The sequence below is a fragment of the Protopterus annectens genome, chromosome 4.part1 (genome assembly GCF_019279795.1).
Source record: "Protopterus annectens isolate FY-2018-M chromosome 4.part1, PAN1.0, whole genome shotgun sequence".
Lineage (NCBI taxonomy): Eukaryota > Metazoa > Chordata > Ceratodontiformes > Protopteridae > Protopterus > Protopterus annectens.
Window position 1 is genome coordinate 131,534,958 of NC_056734.1, and position 18,921 is coordinate 131,553,878.

Sequence of the window (18,921 nt, forward strand, 5' to 3'; positions counted from 1 at the left end):
TGCTTGCTTTAATGTAATTTGGTGGTCTGTTCCATGCATCAGCTGCTCTCTCAGAGAACTAATTAGTACACATCTCATTCCTATAGAATCTTCTAGTTTTTAATTTCTCCAAGTCTTTTGGGTTTTTAATACCATGACAGGAATGGACCCCATTCCTAAGTCAAAGTACGATTAAAGTTCATGAAATTAGTATTGTTTCATTCTTTGATGTTACCCAAAGGTGCTCTTCGCAGCACCCGCAGTGTGCCCAGTAAGGACTCCTTCTGCAATTCGTACGGTGTTACATGAATTGGTAACATATCTAAATATGATTGTAAACTCCTTTTTATAAGACCAGTTGCTTCTACTACTATTGGAACTGTCTGAGTATCTTTCTTCCATGTAGCTCTCGTTTCTGCCTGCAGATCGAGGTATTTTATGACTTTGTCTCTCTCTCTACGCAAGACACTGTAGTCACTAGGTGTGGCAATTTCAATGATCAATGCTACTTTTGTCTTTTCTTGGACCACTATATCCGGTTTTCTAGCATCTATCTTTTGGACTGTTGGTATTGGGTGATCCCATGTGATGTAAACTTCATCACTTTCTAGGATTCTCTGTGGCTCATGTTTCCAGTGTTCTATAGCCACTTTGATACCATAATGTTTGCACAATCTCTAGTGTAACAATCTCATCACATTATTATGCCTTTCAGTATACAGTCTTTCTGCCATTAGAGAGTCGCAACCAGCTATAAGGTGTGTGACCGTTTCCAACTCAGTTCCACAAAAGCTACATATGTCTTTCTCCCACATGTTCAGTGGGCTTAGTAAACCAGCGTGTACGTAGCTCACTGTCTTGGGCTGCCATTAACCTTTCATTTCTTTATGTAAATTCACCTCTCCTTAACCATTCCTGCATTAGTTCTTGATCAACATGAGGCTCTTCCAGAAGTTTTCTATACTTGCAGCTATATTTATGTTTTTTTTCCCCACATTTCTTGCCTTCTCACCTGGTCCTTCACCTTATATTCGTTCTTTTGTTTTTTAGCACATTCAGTTGCTGCCTGGTTTTTATCCACTTGTGGTTTGATTTCCATTCTTGCTTGACGTTGATATGCTTCTGCTAAATTAAGCAGAGATGTCATCTTAGAATCTTCTTTTTTTTTTTTTTAATTTCTCCCCAAGTCTTTTGGGTTTCTAATACCATGACGGGAATGGACCCCATTCCTAAGTCAAAGTACAATTAAAGTTCATGAAATTAGTATTGTTTTATTCTTTGATGTTAGTCAAAAGTGCTCTTCACCGTACCCACAATGTGCCCAGTAATGACTCCTTCTGCAATTCGTATGGTGTTACATGAATTGGTAACATATCTAAATAAGATTGTAAATTCTTTTTTATGAGACCAGTTGCTCCTACTACTATTGGAAATGTCTGGGTATCTTTCTTCCACATGGCTTTTGTTTCTGCCTACAGATCGAGGTATTTTATGACTGTGTCTCTCTGTACGCAAGATCTTCTATGTAGGTCATCTGATGATTCTCTACTACTTTTTGATCACCCCAAACATTCCCATAGGTAGCTGTCTCTAAATGCCCTATATACCCGAATAAGGTCTCCTCTTAAATATCTATATGAGACACTGTACCAGTTCAGGTATTTTAGTTTTTCATAATAGCTTAAATTTTCACAACCACAGGGAGGTAACAGAGTTAATGAGCTATTTCTAAGGTGTAGGACAGATGAAGGGTCTACTGATGGACGCAATGACAGACAAGTAAGAATTTAGGAATAAGAGTGGTGAGTGAGAAAAAATGAAGTAAAGAATAGACAGGTAGATTTTAGGGCACACTGAATGCAGAGTAGTGGTTCTGCAAGTAAAAAGATGAAGTAAATGGCATAACTACCACATGGGTAATTAGGTGATAACCACATCTCATACAAGATATGGTAGAGCTGAAGAGAAACTTGGATTTTTTAATTATGAGAAATGGTTTATGTCACTGACCACCTGAGGTAGTGTCTTCCAGAAAATGATTAAAAAAGAGCTAGGAACTTGGTCACCAATTTTTCTAAATGTTTTGTTCACTGTTAAATTTTTATTAGTCGAGTATAGAAGTCTGAGTTTTATACGGGGAGAGAATGAAGACAGTGAGGGGCATTTGCAGTTCTACTGAATTTTCTAAGTGAAAGCGAGAGGAGTGTAGGTTATTGTATTAGAAAAGGACATCCATCCCAGGTTAAGGAAAACTGTAACAACAGGCTTTTAAAAACAATACAAAATACTTTTGAATAGTTTTATTATCAATAATATTGAGGTGAAGGACTTCACTTTTAGCAGACAGCAAATCCATGTCTGTTCTCAATGGCAGCAAATGAGAGCTGAGGTAACTGTACACATTAAGGCATGAGGAGAAAAGAATTCTTAAAAGGGGCTCAAGGCTGGATCACTAGTTTTGCTGGGTTGGATCTGACAAGTGGCTCAAGAACCAACAAATTAGATTAAATTGAAGGAATAAGATATAGGCTGTAATGACATTAAAATATGTTAGTACAATTAAAATGAAAATGGTGATAGTGCAGAACACTATCCTCCAAATGTGCAGTAGCAAACCCAGCCCAAATACTACCCATGACATAATTCAAGCATGTCCCTCTCGCCGCGTCAGATATACCTAATGAATATTCATAACCTACTAGATCATGACATAGAATGTGTGTAGATAATGAATATTCATAAAGCAAGCAGTTTCTGACTGCAACAATTGTGAATCCTGTGCTTCTAAGGCTTACCACTGTCCTTGCACTACAACTATGACAAAGTTAAAGCTTTTTTGCTGCAGTGTTCCTGTGCAACAGCATTACAATTATTTCTTGTTAATGTGCGTCTCCAACTTTTACTGTATATTTAGATGTTAAGTTGTTTACTGCATTTTTTTCAGTCAGGTTACCTTATGAAATTTTGAATATTGTTTGTCTATAACATGCCACAGTTTCTGCACCATGTATGCTAGCATTTTGAAGCATACCACTCAACTTCTTTCTTCAAGAATTTGATACAAAAGTCAAAAATAATGGGGGAGGAAAAAGGTAATTAACTCGAGAACAATTTGTAAAGATTATAATACTGTAAACATTTTAACTGGCCAAGAGTTTTGCATTATGAATATTCATCAGACAAGAGTTGAATATTCAAAAGTAACTACTCCACCCCCCCCCCCAACATGTGAAAATCCATTACTTCAAGTAGTTGACCTGTCAATCTAGGTTAAATTACACATAACATAATGAATTTGCATCAGTCATGCTAGGAGCAACCAAACCTGCAGGAACTGGGGGGGGGGGGTATTCTGGTACAGTATTCCACACTTTTACCATGAAAATTTATGTGATGTGAGACAAGACCCCCAAACATTCTCCAAATGACACACTACTAATATTTAACTCAGAGGTCATAAAACCTTGGAAAAAAATGAATACGTGGTTTTACTGAAGAAAGAAAAAAAATTTGTTTGAGGTTCTGCATCTGCAGCCTTGTAGTAAGAATATATGGGGGGGGGGGCACTCATGCAGCTGCATGGCGCTTGACTCCCTGCAAAAACATCAGTACAAAATATTTCTAAAGTAATATATTGCCATAATCATTCTGCAGCATCTATTTTTGGATTTTCATCAGCAAATTAAGTGCTCTAGAAAGTCCAAAATCAGTATAGGTCAATATAGCAGTTTATAGTTATGACTGTGTATTATGCAGGCTTGGGTCTACAGTTGGCTCCACTTAAATACATACTGGATTAAAAGCATATTTTGCTTAAATGCAAAGAGTTAATTTAGTCCCCTTTTTAGTCAATGGGAATGTATCAGAGTGTATTCCGCATTAACGCATATTGGTTAACTGCACATTTCATTTAAATGCATTACCGTTTCAAATCCCGTGTAGATCACTGACATTTAACTTTACTTCACATAAGTGCATTGCAAGCAACTTTCAACAATGAAATCCCTTTGATGCTTTGTAAGCTGTCAATCAGAAGGGTACAAAAAATTTCCACAGCATTGGATATACCATGGAACACAGTGAAGACAGTCAAAAAGTGGAGAAAATATGGGACAACAGTGACGTTGCAAAGAACTGGACGTCCCTCCAAAATTGATGAAGACAAGAGAAAAACTGGTCAGGGAGTCTGCTAAGAGACCTACAGCAACACTGAAGGAGCTAAAGGAATTTCTGGCAAGTACTGGTTGTGTACTACATGTAACAACAATTTCCTGTATTCTCCATATGTCTGGACTATGGGGTAGGGTTGCAAGACGGAAGCCTTTTCTTACACAGAAAAACATCCAGGCCCGACTAAAATTTGCAAAACAATACATAAAGTCTCCCAAAAGCATGTGGGAAAATGTATAATGATCTGATTAGACCAAGGTTGAACTTTTTGGCACAATTCCAAAAGATATGTTTGGCGTAAAAACACCACTTCGCATCACCAAAAGAACACCATCTCCACTGGGAAGCATGGTAGTGGTCAGTATCATGCTTTGGGGTTGCTTTTCTTCAACTGGAACTGGGGCTTTAGTCAAGGTGGAGGGAATTATGAACAGTTCCAAATAGCAGTCACTTTTGGCCCAAAACTTTCAGGTGTGTGCTAAAAAGCTGAAGATGAAAGGAATTTTACCTTTCAACATGACAATGACCCTAAGCATACATCCAAATCAACAAAAGAATGGCTTCACCAAAAGAAAATTAAAGTTTTGGAATGGCCCAGCCACAGCCCAGACCTAAATCCAATAGAAAATCTGTGGGGTGACCTGAAGAGGGGTATGCATAAGAGATGACCTCACAATCTGGCAGACTTGAAGTGCTTTTGCAAGGAAGAGTGGGCAAATATTGTAAAGTCAAGATGTGACATGCTGATGGACTCCTACCTAAGAAGACTGAATGCTGTGATTAAATCAAAAGGTGCTTCAACAAAAGTATTAGTTTAAGGGTGTGCACACTTATGCAACCAGCATATTGTACGTTTTTTATTTTTTATATTTTTTACCCTAACAGATTTGTTTGTTTTTCAATTAAATCGTACAGATTATACATCATATTAAAGGAGAGAAAAGTTATGAAATTATTTATTGTGGTCTCATTTTTTATAGCACAAAAACCTGGCATTTTAACAAAGGTGTGTTTATATCCACTCTATGTAGCCCTCTATGTCACCAGGGTGGACACACAAACAGGCTCCTGAAAAGCAGTCATGTAGCACCTAAACTGCCAAACACTTCAAATTATACTTTCAGATCTTCAGGTGCATTAAGCCCTTTTTTCACATGAAATGAAGGAAGGGATATAGTACAGTTGTGTACACTTACCATAAATGTAGATGTTCGGGTGTATTCACTGTTGCACATATTTGGGTCATATGCCTGCAGGTAGCCCTCAGCCGGCCTGAATACCAGAGTCTTGGATTCCTCGTCGGATGCTGTCTCTTCTTCAATGACGTCAGGTCGTCAGGAGTATAAAACAATGCAGCAGACGCCATTACATCAGTTTTTCTTGCCCCAGATGTCAGGTGCCCCCATAATGGGAAGCAATTATATGTTATGGTACACCTCCATCAAAAAACAAATACACCAGAAAACTTAAATACACCAAATAAGAAGGAAAGGTAGAGCCAAGAGAAGTCAGGGGGCTGGAGGGAGGGTAACAAGGACTGCAACAGTGAATACACTCGAACATCTACATTTATGGTAAGTGTACACAACTGTACTACGTTCTTCATGTTTCACTGTTGCAGTCATCACATTTGGGTTGATTCCCAAGGGAGGAGGAAGTTAGAGGGCATTAGGGCCAGCTATTAAGCCCTGCACGACTGCAGTGCTCTGGATTTAGAAAAAATAGGCATTTGGTAATGCTTGGTGAAGGTATGTACAGAGCTCCAGGTAGCAGCTTCTAGGATGTCCCTGGTAGCTGCAGCCCTGGTGGAATGTGATCTTATCCCCTTGTGGGGTAGATTTTTACATGATGCTTATAGCAGAAATGAACGCAATGGGCTATCCATTTAGAAATGGTTTGCTTTGATATGGCCTTCCCCTCTGCCCCTGCAGCAAAGCCAGCTAGCAGTTGTTCAGATTTTCTGAAAGGCTTAGTCCTGTCCAAATAAAATCTAAGTTGTCTGTGCACATCCAGAGAGTGCAGTATTCGTTCTCCTTTGTTTTGTGGATTAGGGAAAAATTAGGCAAATGAATGAACTGATTTAGGGCCACACTAGACACCACCTTGGGCATAAAAGAAGGATTGGTCCTGAGGGAAACCATGTCTGCATTGAAGATAATGAAGGGCTCCACTGCCATGAAGGCCTGTTCTTGCTGAAGTGATGGCTAGAAGGAAGGCCGTTTTCCAAGAAAGGAATTTCAACTCTGCAATTGCAGCTGGCTCAAGGGGAAAGAGTGAACTTTTCCAATACAAAGTTAAGGTCCCAGGCTGGAGTAGGGGTTCTCCTGGGGAGGGTCTTAAATCTAAAGAATTGCTTTAACAGGGGGTGAGAGAAGAGGGGTGGCTCAGTATTGTAATGTGCTGAAATGGCAGAGGCATGAATTTTAATTGACGAGAAGGATAGGCCCTTGTGGAACATTTCTGTTAAGTACTGAAGCTGGGCACTGTTGTGCCCATCCCCTGAGTCTGGCTCCAGGAACAGTATCTTTTCCACTTTACAGCATAGGATTTTCTAGTACTAGGCCTCCTTGCCTCAAGAATGACATCTAGCACCTGCTTACTGAGGGATGCTATTGGAGAGCTCAAGGAATTAGCCAGGCTGCAAGGTTCAGGGTTTGAAGCTGAGGGTGCAGAATCTGGCCCGCCTGCTGGAACAGCAGGGAAGGGGTCTGAGGCAGGTGCCATGGTTCCAGCAGTGTCATACTGCGCAAGAGGGGGTACCAGTGCTGACGTGGCCAGTCTGGTGCAATCAGTATTGTCCTTGGCTTGTCCTGTTTGATCTTCTGCAGAACCTTCGAGAGGAGAGGCTGAGGAGAAAAGACATAAACTGAAAGGCTTTCCCAGGTAAAGAACAGAGCATCTACATTCCAAGCTTGACTGTGGGAAGTCCTTGTGCAGAATTTGTCCAACTGGCAGTTCTGAGGGGAGGCAAACAGGTCTACCTCTGGAGTCCCCCATTTGTTCAACAGGTTGAATATTTTTGGTTCCAGTTTCCATTCGTGTGGGTCCATGACATTTCTGCTTAGGTCGTCTGCCAGTGAATTTAGCTTGCCTGGCAGGAATTGAGCTTGTAGGTGCACTTGGTAGCTCAAGGCTGTTTTTCACAGAGCCATGGCTAGTCTGCAGAGAGGGTATGAGTGGGTTCCCCCTGCTTGTTTATGTACCACATAACTGTAGTGTCTGTCTTTACCAATAGTTGGCCTGGAAGAATGCGGTCTTTGAAGGCTGTCAGGGAATTCTGTACAGCTAACATTTCTTTTTGGTTGATATGCAGGTGCATCTGTCTCGGGTTCCATTTGCCCTGAATGCATTGCCCTGCCAAGTGAGCCCCCCATGCATAGTCTGATGTGTCTGTTAGGGTTTGGGCGGCAGGGGGTAGAGTGAAAGGGAGCCCCTTGTTGTGGTAGCAGGCCTCTGCTCACTAAAGGAACTCTGTCTTTATACAAGGAATTATAGGAATCATTGATTCCAGGTCCTGCGAATGTTGACACCATAGGCTTTTTAGATACCACTGTAGTTTCTTCATATGCAATCTTGCATATGGAATTAGTAGAATGCAAGAGACCATGAACCCCAGGGCTTGCAGAATTTTCCTTGCAGATAGCCGGGTCTTTGTGGCCAATAGTTTGAAGCAGTTTGTCAAATAAACTTGTTTCTCTGTAGTAAGGAAAGCTATCTGGGAAGTTGTGTTCAAGCTTGCTCCCAGGAATACAATCTGTTGGCAGGGTACTGGGTGAGATTTCTTTTCGTTTATGGTGTACCCCAGTGAGGTTAGAAGTTTCTTTACGAATGCCAGATGTTTTAATAGCAAGTGCTGGCTTTCTGCCTGAATCAGACAATCGTCTGAGTATGGGTATATTTGAATATTTTTCTGCCTGTAAAATGCAATGGCTGGAGCTAGACACTGTGAATACCCTAGGCACAGTAGATAAGCCAAAGGGAAGTGCAGAGAACTGATAGTGCATGGAGCCTGCCCTGAAGCATAGGTATTTCCTGCAAGATTCCCTTATTGGAATGTGCAGGCAAGCTTCCTTCACGTCTAAGGTTGCCAACCAGGCATCTTTGCCTAGTACTGGAAGCAGTTGTTGAAGTCTTAGCATTTTGAATTTTGGGATTATCAGAAAAGTGGAGAGGTCCAGGATAGGACTCTAGGAGCTGTCTTTTCTGGGTACCAGGAAAAGTCTTAAACAAAAACCTTGTCCCCTTTGTTCTGCTGGGACAGGTTGAATAGCCCTGATATTTAGAATGAGAACCTGCTGCTGGGCCTCCACCCACTGATTGAGGGGAGGTCTGGCCAACCGTTTGGCGTTGGTAGGATGTGGAAGTAGAATCTGTATCCTTGGTAAACTATTTTCAAAACCCATTTGTCCTGGTTAATGAGTTCCCAGTTTTTGCATGCAGGGCGAGCTTTCCTCCTAAGGGAGCAGTCAGATGAGCAGGGCTTGGAAGGGTTAAGTTTAAGTCATTGCACCATTTTTCCGTAGGGGGGTGGCTTATTAATACCTGCTTTGGAAGTGGGAGCCCCCCACTGCTTAGGCCTGTGCGTAGCCTGAGACTGTAACCTAGGTGGCCTGCCGTTCCTAAGTTTGGACTGAGAAGGCCTGGAAGCGACTGGAAAAGACCAATTCTTTGAAGGCCAATGCCTACTAAATCTGGGAGGCTGTACTTGTAGGAAATCTTTAACAGTTTGCATAGATTTAGCTTTTTCCTCCATCCTTTTGAGGACTTCTTCTGCTCTGTTGCCAAACAGGCGGTCTTGGTTTAAGGGAGCATCCAGTAATTTAGCTTTAACATGATCTGGGAAGATTTGCTCCTTAAGCCAAGCATGCCTTCTAAGTACAGACCCAGTGACAGCAGCCCTGCAAGATGCTTCTAAAGAGTCAAAACCACATTGCAAAGTATGTTTGCCAACTTGTTCTGCAGAATGCATTAAATCCTGTAATTCTTTGTGTTCAGCACAGTCAAGAATCAACATCATTTTCTGTTTAAGCAGTCCCATCATATGCTGCTGGTACTTTAACATATGAAACTAGCAATTTAAAAGCCTTAATGACCAAAGTAGCAGAAGTGTATACCTTCTTATCCCATCTGTCCAAGGCTCTAGAATCTCTATCAGAAGGGGTAGGATTTTTGGCAGCAGTAGCCTTAATGCCTTTTGGTCCTTGGGAAATGGTCTCTGGATCCGCAGTAGGATTCTTGAAGAGGAACATGTGAGAGTCAGGTACTCTAATACCGGTCAGGTTTTCTGGGAGCTGGAGGTAAGGTGTCTGGAGAAAGACTAGATTCCAAGAAAGCATCATCTACAATGTCCAGAACAGGAGGGATAGCTAAAGGCCTGTGTTGAGGAAGGAGTAAGAATTCCCTAAGCCTCTTTTTGGAGTCAGAGTAATCTTGGCTTTCCCAGCGGAAATGCTCCCTAAGAGTGTGCAAGGTTTCACCAAAATAAAAATCTTCTGGTGGGGAAGCAGAGGGAATGGAATCCTCTGCAATAGAATCCTCATAGGTAGATAAGGGCAAATCCTGGTAATCAGAAGGGACAGAAATATCAGATTCCTGATCAGAAGAATCAGAAGGAAAATCAGTTCTAGGTCTCTTAGAGGGGGAAGGCTGGCTTCCCCTAATTAAGGTAATAAGGTCTTCAGCCATTCTAAGCATTTGTTTTTTAGGCATATGGGCCTGAGCATGCGGTTTGGACGTAGGTTTTCTAGGAGTGGTGCGAGTTTTAGGCCTGGATGAGGAGATGGCGTCCGTTTAAAATGCAGGTCTGTAGGCCTGAATACACCCTCAGAAGCTGGTGCCTGCACAGCGGCTCCAGACCCATCCAAGGTAGAGACATCCATAGGTTCCATAGTCGAAGAAGTATCTCGTGGCATACTGGACTCCGAATGGGTCTCAGTAGAGGCCTGCGAATCTGAAGTAGCAGGTATCAGGGGCTGCGAAAGCACCTCACTGAGTACCGGCAGACTGGCGACTAGCTTAACGGAAGCGTTGTCAGCAGTTTTAGACCTATGAGGTCTGTCTCTGTCTTTATCCTTACATTTTTTGTAAGATTGGTAGTCGGATGGTTTAACAAAGCCATTTCGGAGTACGGATACTGAGTACCAAAATAATTTGCTGCAAAGATAGCCTGACGACAAATAGTTTGGGGGTTGAACAAGGCACAAAACCAACAGCGAGGGACGTCGTGGTCTGGATCTAAGCAGGGAATGCAGTAAGAATGAAAATCTTTATGAGGTATTTGCTTTCCACAGGTAAGACAATTGTTAAGTTTTACTGACATCAATTGGAGCAAGAAACAAGATCCCCAATGGGGTACTTATCTTTTTGAAGACTTTGGTTCTGAAACTCTAAAACGAAAATTTCAGGAGTCGGCTGACCGGCACTTGCAATCTGCTTCTGCTTCTGCTTTGGGCACTGCATGGCAAGAAAGACAGATATAATGGTGTTGGCTGCATGTTTTATATTCCTGACGACCTGTTGTCATGGAAGAAGAGACAGCATCCAACCTAGGAATCCAAGACTCTGGTATTCAGACTGGCTGAGGTCTACCTGCAGGTAGATAACCCAAATGTGATGACTGCAACAGTGAAACAAGAAGAACATCTTTAAAACACACCAGTTTTCAAAGCTATACATTTCTGAACCAGTCATGATTCTCACCTAGTCTTACAGACTCCTTGCCTTCCTTAAACTAGTACACATACAAGTATTCATGTATATTAGAAAAAGGTATATAAAATATTACGTTTCAAAAGGCTAGTGAGGGCACTTTTTACTATACGCACCCTCTTCAAGACAGTGTAACTTGAGAATTTTGCATTATGTATCACCTCAACCATTATCAGCAAACTGCATTTTTCCTTAATTCCATTTCTTAACAGCATTGTCCCCTTAACCCCTGCACAGCTAGTTCTAAAAGGAAGGGGATTTAATAGGACTGTCTATCATTGTTTACAAATGGAATACTAGAAAAGACAGTTTGTTGTGGTTGATTGAGGTACGTGTCCCAAAGAGCAAGCACTTCATCCTAACAGTCATGCTACTGGTGCAACTACTCTAGGCATGACATTACATAAACACACAAGCAAAGGTGTTTAAATGCAAGCACATCACATCTTCAGTCTATAATTTGCAGTATACTTGGACAAAGTTGTAGTACTCTGGTGGAAATATTATACAGAATACTAGGAAATGCAGAACATAGATCAGTGGCATTATATCATGCACAAAGTATTCAGTGCAATAATAATAAATGCGGAAGCAGCAGCTGCACATTGCTGTCACTTTTACAATATCAGCCAGCTACAATGACAGCACATGAAATTCAAGACTACCTCAGAATAACCAAATATTAAAAGGGGAAGAAATGGAAAACTAATTGCCACTCAGCAATGTAAAAGGAACAGCAAATAAAGTTTGCACATCAATGGCTGGTGTTGATACAGACAGGGGGAGCATAGCAAAAGAAAACAGAAAAACATTAAGAAACTTTTGAAACACTGCATTTACATACACCATTACGCACAGCTTGTACTTTTACTGCACTAGATTTCACAATGAAAGATCACAAAATCTTACCATCAAACAAGCGAGTGTTATAATCTTACATATTCATACCATTTTTTTTTGGGGGGGGGGTCTAGCCATCAACATTTTAATCTAACCAACCAACAATATGGAAAGGTAGACACAACACACTGAAATATTTCACTGACTACAGGTAGTGGGATAGTCACAAACCTGGCTCTGACTATTGAGAACTGAATTTGCTAGTAACCCCCAGAGTTTATAAAAAATATGAAAAATTCGGTAAAACTACTTCTTACTAAGCAGATTTAGAGAAGTAAAACCAAACTGTTTTTGCAATTTAGTTTGACCTATTTTACAGTACAGTGTCCCATGTATAGGAATGAGAGTCTAGTTCTGCTAAAACTGTACAAACATTTTGCTAACACAACTAAAATAACTGCATTTTAACAGTTAGTAGCAGTCTGTTAGTTATGGGTCATCCATCAAAAAAGAAAATCTTGCAGTCATACAGTACCTTTTGTGGCTCTCTGATGATCCCAGAAGCATTGCAGAATCCTTTCCATTGGTACTGGAGCTACCATTTGAACCTTCTGAAGACTCATTGCCTTGATCATTTCCATTGCAGTCATGTCCATTTGAGTCATTCCCACTGGAATCATTAGCACTAGAGTCATTGCTTTTCAACTCAATGTCTTCATTAAGGGAATCCTGGCCTTGTTCAATGCATATGCTGTCAAGTGGACTTCTAATGCTCCCACCAGTTTGAAGTGGTGATCGTTCTTCAGTACAGTCACCCTCTACAAAGTTACTCATTTTGGTGCATGGGCACAGCAAAAGCTTGTCACATAAAATAAAGCAGGACTTTGGGCTCTTTTCCTGACTAGAGTAGAGAAATCGGCCTGCTAGGGTGTCTTTCAGCACTGAAATTCTAAAGATTGGTGTCTGTTTTAAGTAACTTGCATCTTAAGAACCCGATTGACTCTTACCTCTCAAACACCTATGGAGCAAACAAATAAAAGCATTAAAACTGAAGGACTAAATGTTGCACATACATTCTTTGATAACTAGATAAAAGAAAGTGCATGTAAACTTACCGTAACAGCATACGTTTGGCTAGATCACTGCTGCAGTAGCCTATGCTATATGCAATTTCCTGCCAAGGACAGGACCATCTGGCCAGTTTCCAAAGCCTCGGGGCACTTTCCACTCATAGCCACTGTCATGTGCAAGGGAAGTAGTACAATGTCAGTGGCTAGGGTACCAAATTTCAGTGCTTTCTTGCTCCCGAAGTGGACAAGAGTACTGCCACACACAGTTCACACTAATAAAAATCCCACACTCCCACATGTGCAGGTGTGGTAGCCCAGACGAACAAGTCAAAAAGATCTGGAAAGAGACCCAGCACCCAGGAAGGGTGTATTAGATGAGTTAAGAGGAAGGGAAACTACTTGTCGAGGCCAGAATGACGATGAGGATTACCTTGCTCTTCTGTTGACACAGTTTCTGTAGAAATTTTGAAATGAGGGGAGCAGGTGAATATCCATAAAGGAGACTGGGAAGGCCAACTGTGAATCAGAGTCTCTCGGTGACTCCCTCTCTGAGGGAATCGTGGGCAAAGTACCTGCTACATTTGGAATTGTGGGGGGAGGTGAAGAGGCTGCAGCATGGTTGGCCTCACTGACTAAATATCTGCTTTACTACTGAAGGACTGAGAGACCATTCATAACAGAATGGATCTGCTTAGACAGTCTGCTAATACAATGGATTTCCCCAGAATACGTCTTGCTAGAAGAAAGTGACCGGAAGAGATTGCCCACTGCCACAATCATTACTTCATGACATAAGGGGTAGGAAAAGGTTCTCTCCTGTTTGTTGAAGTACCAGACTACCAACATGTTGCCTGTCTGTACAGCAATCATCGCTTAAGAGAGAACACCCTGAAAGGCCTGCAATGCTATGAGGACTGGTCTCATCTCTAGGACACTGTTGTGAAGATTGGTCTCCAAGGGGTACCATATGTCTTGAACAGTCTGTCCAGAATAGTTCCCCCCAGCTGGGCAAGGGAAGAGTAAAAGGGCAGCCCCAAGAGATTTCTGTGTGAATCCACCAGTTTATATACTCCAAGCAAATCTTTGTGATTTGTGAATAGGGGAATTCATGGAGTGCCAACCTACTGACCATTGTACTGCAAGTGTCCACTATAGAACACTCATGTAAAATCTTGCTAGTGGCACAAGTGGAACAGAGGTTGCCACTGAACAGAGCAGCTCTAGAATCAACCTCACTGGAGGTGAACAAAGAGATAACAGATGCATGGCTTGACTCTGCAATTCTGCCTCAAGCCAGACTGCTCACATTACAATGTGGGAAATTTGTACTGAGGTCAGCACCTATGAACCCCAGAACGCTGGTAGGGGAGAGATGAGACTTGCTGTAGTTCACTGTGATGCCCAGCTGGAGACAACTGGAGCAGGCAGTCCCTGGCATGAAGATGATGCTTGGTGGGAGCAGTGAGGAGCCAGTCAAAGCTAGGGAACACCCAGTATCTGGGCAATCTCTCGGATGCTGCAACCACTGCCATGCACTCTGTGAACACCTGGGAAGCTGTAGTGAGGCCAAAGGGCAGGGCTCTGAACTGAAAGTGATGGGCTCCCAGCTGGGAATGAAGGTATCTCCTGGATTCCTGTCTATCTTGACAGATCTTCAGGATGCATACTATCTAGCACATCCAATCATACTTCCGCAATAGTGAGACTGGACTGAACCATAACCATCTAGAACTTCGAGTGCTTGATAAATTAGTTCAAGTGGCTTAAATCCAAGACTGGTCTGAGGTCCCTGGTTTTCTCTGGCACCAAAATGAATCTCTAATACGTTCCGAATCCTTGTTAGTCTGATGGGAACATTTGGAAGGCTCTTTCTGAAAGCAGATTTTCAATATCTAAGGCTGCTGGTCTTCTCTGATAGGGTAGTATATTGGGAATTTTTCCTGACTGCATGGAGGAAGAAGGAAAAAGGGAATGTAATAAGCAAAAGGTCTCCACAGTGCCCTCCAACACCACTCTATGCCTCCATCCTGGTCTCTCTACACCATCCAGATTACTGGAAAAGCGGCCCTGCTACAGCTGCACCCTAGGCAGCCACCTAGTTGCCTTATGCCTAAGGCCGGCAATGCCAGTTCTAGCACCAGAGATTCCATCCAACTGTAGTGCTTTGAAAGTGTATGCAGAGAAGTCCAGGTAGCTGCCTCAAGAATAGTTAGTATCCAAACCCATGAAAACAGCACCAGAGGAAGCCACAGCCCTACTAGAATGAACCTTAACAGAATAAGAAGGCTCTTAACATGAAAAGAACAAACTGAAATAGCTTTTGAGATCCAGGAAGAAATAGTCTGCTTGGATGCAGCTAATCCCAAGAAACAGGGATGAAAGGAAACAAAGAGCTGATCAGATTTCGTAAAAGCCTTAGACAACTCAGATTTATTTGGATAAGACTATGTACATACAACATGAGCAACACTTTCTCACCGACAGATTGTGGAGAAGGGAAAAAAAGTGGGCAAATGAATAGGGAACAACTCATTCACTACCTTGGGCATAAAAGAAGGATTAGTACGCAAGGACACCCTGTCCTAATGAAACACCAAAGAAAAGGAGGCCAACCATAAGGGTTTGAAACCAAGACACCCATCTGACAGAAGTTAGGGCTAACAAAAGAACAGTCTTCCAAGAGCAATGCTGCATGGAGCTGAAGCTACAGGCCCAAAAGGAGCTTCAGTCAATTTCTCAAAAACAAAATTAAGATCCCAGGAGGAAGAACAGGCTTCCTGGGAGGCCTAATACGAAAGACACCTTTAACTGTTTAGCTTCAAATCTAGAAGTTAAAGGAGAAGATAAAGGCAGACAAGCAGAGACAGCTGATAAGTGGGCCTTAACAGAAAATTAAGCCAACCAAGCATCGAGCAATTCCAACAGATAAGACAAAACCAAATGAACATTCACAGAAAGTGGATCCACGTTACAAGAAAGAAACAGAACACCCTCTTCCATTTGGATAAGCAGAACTTCCTAGTATTGTGTTTCTTGGCCTCCTGCAGGACTCTAAGCATGTCCTCATAAAAAGGTGTCTGTGGAATAAAAATCCTATCACCCAAAAAGTTAGCTGATGAGTGGACAAGTGGGAATGGAGGAGAGATCCCTTGTCTTGTGTGAGTAGGTCCACCCTGTGAGGTAACTTGTGATGACTGCCCTTGGCTAAATGCAAAAGAGGAAGCCAATGATGTCTCAGCCAAAAGGGAGTGACCAACAAAGTTCTGGGGGCGTCCTACTAAATTTTGAACAAGTCTTTTGGAATGAACGAAAGATGAGGGAATGCATGAAGAAACATCCCATTCTGAGAAAGAGAGGGCAGCCCCCTTCCACACCAGAGGACCTGGGACTATGGCACAAAATAGAGGAGGTTGTCTGCTCAGAGGGGAGGCAAATAAGTCTATTTTCACTGGTGGACAATGTCCAGAAACATCCCTGTGAAGCATCCATTCCTGGGACAGAGTTAAGGACCTGCTCAGATGTTTTGATCTGAGGGAATGTAAACTGCCTGAAGAGTCACTTGATACTGGACAGCAAGATCCCATACTAGGAGTGCGAACTGGCAAAGACAAGATAAAATTTTGTCCCCCCCCCCATTTGTTTACATACCACATCACTGGTGTGGTCTGTAAAGACCTTGAGAGGTCCTGGGGAGAAGAGGAGAAAAGGCCTGAAGAGCCAGCAGAAGGGCTCTCATCTCTGACACTGATGTGGTCCTTCTGTTGAAGAGGCGACCACACCTCCTGCACCCTTAGGGAGCCAAAAGTTGCTCCCCATCCCATATCTGAAGTGTCTGTGAACAGCTCCTGAGAGGGAAGAGGGGAATGAAAAGGGAACCCTGAATTTAAGGACAACTGCTGGATCCACCAGTGAAGTTCCTTTTTGAGACAAGCAAGATGAGGAACTACAAATTCTAGGGGATAAGCATGTTGAGTCCAGTGACTTCATGAGAAAGTTTCAGTGGATCCTGTGAAGTCTGGCCAGAGAGCATGGGGATGGCGGATGCCATGAAACCCAGAGCTCTCAGAAACTCCCTGGCTGTAATGGAGGCCAGAGGAAGAAGAGTTTGAAAGACGAAAATGAGGGTCAAGGCCTTGGGAGGAGGCAGGGATGCCAGCAAATGCACCATCTGAATCCTGCAACACAAAACATGGTCCTGAAAAGGAATCAGAAAAGACTTTGAAGTTTATTGTAAACCCCAGGCTCTGAAGAGGAGAAATGAGAAAATGGACATTTTGCAAAAGGATCTGTGGAGAGAATGTCTGAAACAGAACGTCATCCAAGGAAGGAAATACTTGGATCCCTTGAATCCTGCAAAAGCAATCACTGGAGCTAGGCATTTCATGATTACCCTTAAGGCAGTAGAAAGACTAAAGGGCAAAGCAGAAAACAAACTCCCAGGAGGCAGAGAAACAAAAACTTCTTGAAAAGGAGATGGATCGGAATAAGGAGATAAGCATCCTTGAGATCCAGAGACACCATGTAAGCCTGAGAAAGCAAAAGAGGGAACAAAGTCTGAAGGGGCAACATTCGAAAAGGGGGTACCTTCAGAAAAAGTGTTTAGAAGAGAGTTCTAGAACTGGTCTCCAAGTACCCTCTTTTCTGGGTACTAGAAATATCCTGGAGTAAAGCCCCCTCTTCTTTGGGATGCAAACACCTCTTCAACAGTACCAAGAGTCAAAAGGTTCCAAAGGACCTCTGGGAAAAAGGAGCGTTGTTCCAGTGGGGGCTGAGAAATACCCATAAAAAGGGGAAGAGACTTCCACACCATGAAATACCCCTGGCGAATATTGGGCAGAACCCAGGAATCCTGAGTAATCTGTAGCCAAAAAGGAAGACAGACAGGCGAAGAGAAAGATGAAAATGGCTGGGAAGAATAGGATAGTCAGACAGCACCTGGTTTATAAGAAAAGGAAGACTTCTGAGGCACTGAAGTTTGAGAAGCTTTAGTAGGAGGAGACTGCTTGCCACCATTTGTCCTTAGGAAGAGGAGGGCAAGATTGCCTTGTGAACAATGGTTGGCTTATTGGGGGAAGTTTCTCCAAAACTTAGGAACAGGAGATACAAAATCAAGTTTAAGTTCCTGTAAGGCCTTTCCCTTATACTAAAGGGACTTAAAACATAGCAGCAGCAGCCTCACCAAACAAGTGTTTATTATCAAGAGGGGCATCAAATTAGCCTTGATATCGTCAGGCAAAGGTTGAAGCGAAAGCAAAGAATACCTCCTCTTCACTGACCCAAAAGCAGCAGCTCTAGAAGAATATGCTGCATCATAACTACACATGATGGCAGACGAACCACCTGGGAGGAATTCCCCAATAGGGAAAGAGCAGAAGTATTACCCTCAGTCTGGAAGTTCAGAAATAACCTGACAAGCCTAGGAAAGGAGAGCCAACAAATACCTAGACATATTGGCCTGATAATTAACAGCCCTAAAAGCCAAGGTGGCAAATGTACAAAACCTTCTTACCTAGCCTTTCCATGGTTCTGCTACCTTTATCAGGCGGCAGTAATTTGGGTGAAGGAAGCAATTAAGAGGGGTTGTCAAAGGCTACAGATACCAGCGATGAGTCAGCAGCAGGACCAATGTACAAACATTTACAGTCCTCCGGCACCCTATAGAACCTATCAGGTTTTTTGGGAACAAGGGTCTGAGAATCTGAAGCTTTAGAGGCACTGGAAAATACATCCAACAAAGCCGCCAAATCAGGAGGAACAGCAGAAGGTTTAAGAGATTCCACTGGCAGCAACTCATAGTACATCTGAGCACAATCCCATTTAAAGAACGTCATCCTGGAGACTGGGTCCTTAAAAGAAACTTCTTCAAAGGGAGCATCAGGACTGGTAAATTCTTCTTCTGACCCATAGTCCAAAGGAGAAAGAAAGAATCTGAGAAGAGAAAGTAAGGGATTCTTCATCTGAATCCAACTCCTCCTCAGAGGAATCCTGTTCCCTGGATCTTTAAGGGGAGAACATGACCAACGGGGAGCTGAAACAGAAACTCCCTGAAGAGTGTTCAATGCCATTAAGGCATTAAAACCCTAAGGGAAGGCCTGCCACTCACTCTGTGGATCCTTAGCAGCAGGAGAAACATGTTTAGTTTTTGTTTTTTCTT

At 42.5% G+C, this 18,921-nt stretch overlaps 1 protein-coding gene across 1 annotated transcript in view; it reads right to left on the minus strand.

Moving 5' to 3' along the window:
- PER2 (period circadian regulator 2) overlaps window positions 1-18,921 on the minus strand; it is a 1,339,110-nt gene that overhangs the window by 1,271,319 nt on the left and 48,870 nt on the right. The window contains exon 3 of the mRNA XM_044070032.1: window positions 12,233-12,715. Within this exon, the coding sequence (XP_043925967.1) occupies window positions 12,233-12,531 (299 nt within the window). The 5' untranslated portion in view covers window positions 12,532-12,715. The remainder of the gene's footprint in view (window positions 1-12,232; window positions 12,716-18,921) is intronic.